The sequence below is a fragment of the Austrofundulus limnaeus genome, unplaced genomic scaffold (assembly GCF_001266775.1).
Source record: "Austrofundulus limnaeus strain Quisiro unplaced genomic scaffold, Austrofundulus_limnaeus-1.0 Scaffold1488, whole genome shotgun sequence".
Lineage (NCBI taxonomy): Eukaryota > Metazoa > Chordata > Actinopteri > Cyprinodontiformes > Rivulidae > Austrofundulus > Austrofundulus limnaeus.
The window spans coordinates 65120-65631 of record NW_013953890.1 but is presented as its reverse complement, the minus strand read 5'-3'; the positions used below and the strand labels follow the sequence as shown (position 1 = coordinate 65631).

Genomic DNA, 512 nt, shown 5'->3' with positions numbered 1-512 from the left:
GGCCTGGACCTAGTGTTGCACAACCTACAGTCGGGTCATCTTCTGATGCAAGCCCTTCTATAACGGAGAGGTTTGTTTTTGTGCCACGTGATAGAAAATGCCCCATGTTTAGAGGGAAAGGAGGCATTGGCTTAACTGAGTGGCTTGAGGAAGTACAGGCCTGCATGAGGGTACGTCATTTGTCTACCGCTGATCAGGCCTACTTTTTATTTGATCACTTAGAGGGGGAGGCACGCGATGAAATAAAGTTTCGACCTATCACAGAGCGTGAAGATCCCACCAAAATTATGGCCATTTTAAAGGAATTATATGGATGTTATGAATCCTATGTGGCACTGCAGGAAGCATTTTTCTCTCGCCGTCAGCGGGATGGTGAAACGCTGCAGGAGTTTTCGCTGGCTTTAATGAGTCTTATGGAGGCTGTGAAATCCCGTGCTCCTAGAGATTTTCAAAATGCAGAGTCATTGCTGCGTGATCAATTTGTTGAGCATGTGTGTGATGGGGCTCTTCGT

General features: G+C 46.7%; 1 protein-coding gene across 1 annotated transcript in view; it reads left to right on the top strand.

Moving 5' to 3' along the window:
• LOC106535549 (uncharacterized) overlaps positions 1-512 on the top strand; it is a gene marked incomplete at its 5' end in the record, with an annotated part of 2066 nt that continues 1554 nt past the window's right edge. The window contains 1 exon segment of the mRNA XM_014032586.1: positions 1-512. Coding sequence (XP_013888040.1) covers positions 1-512 — 512 coding nt within the window.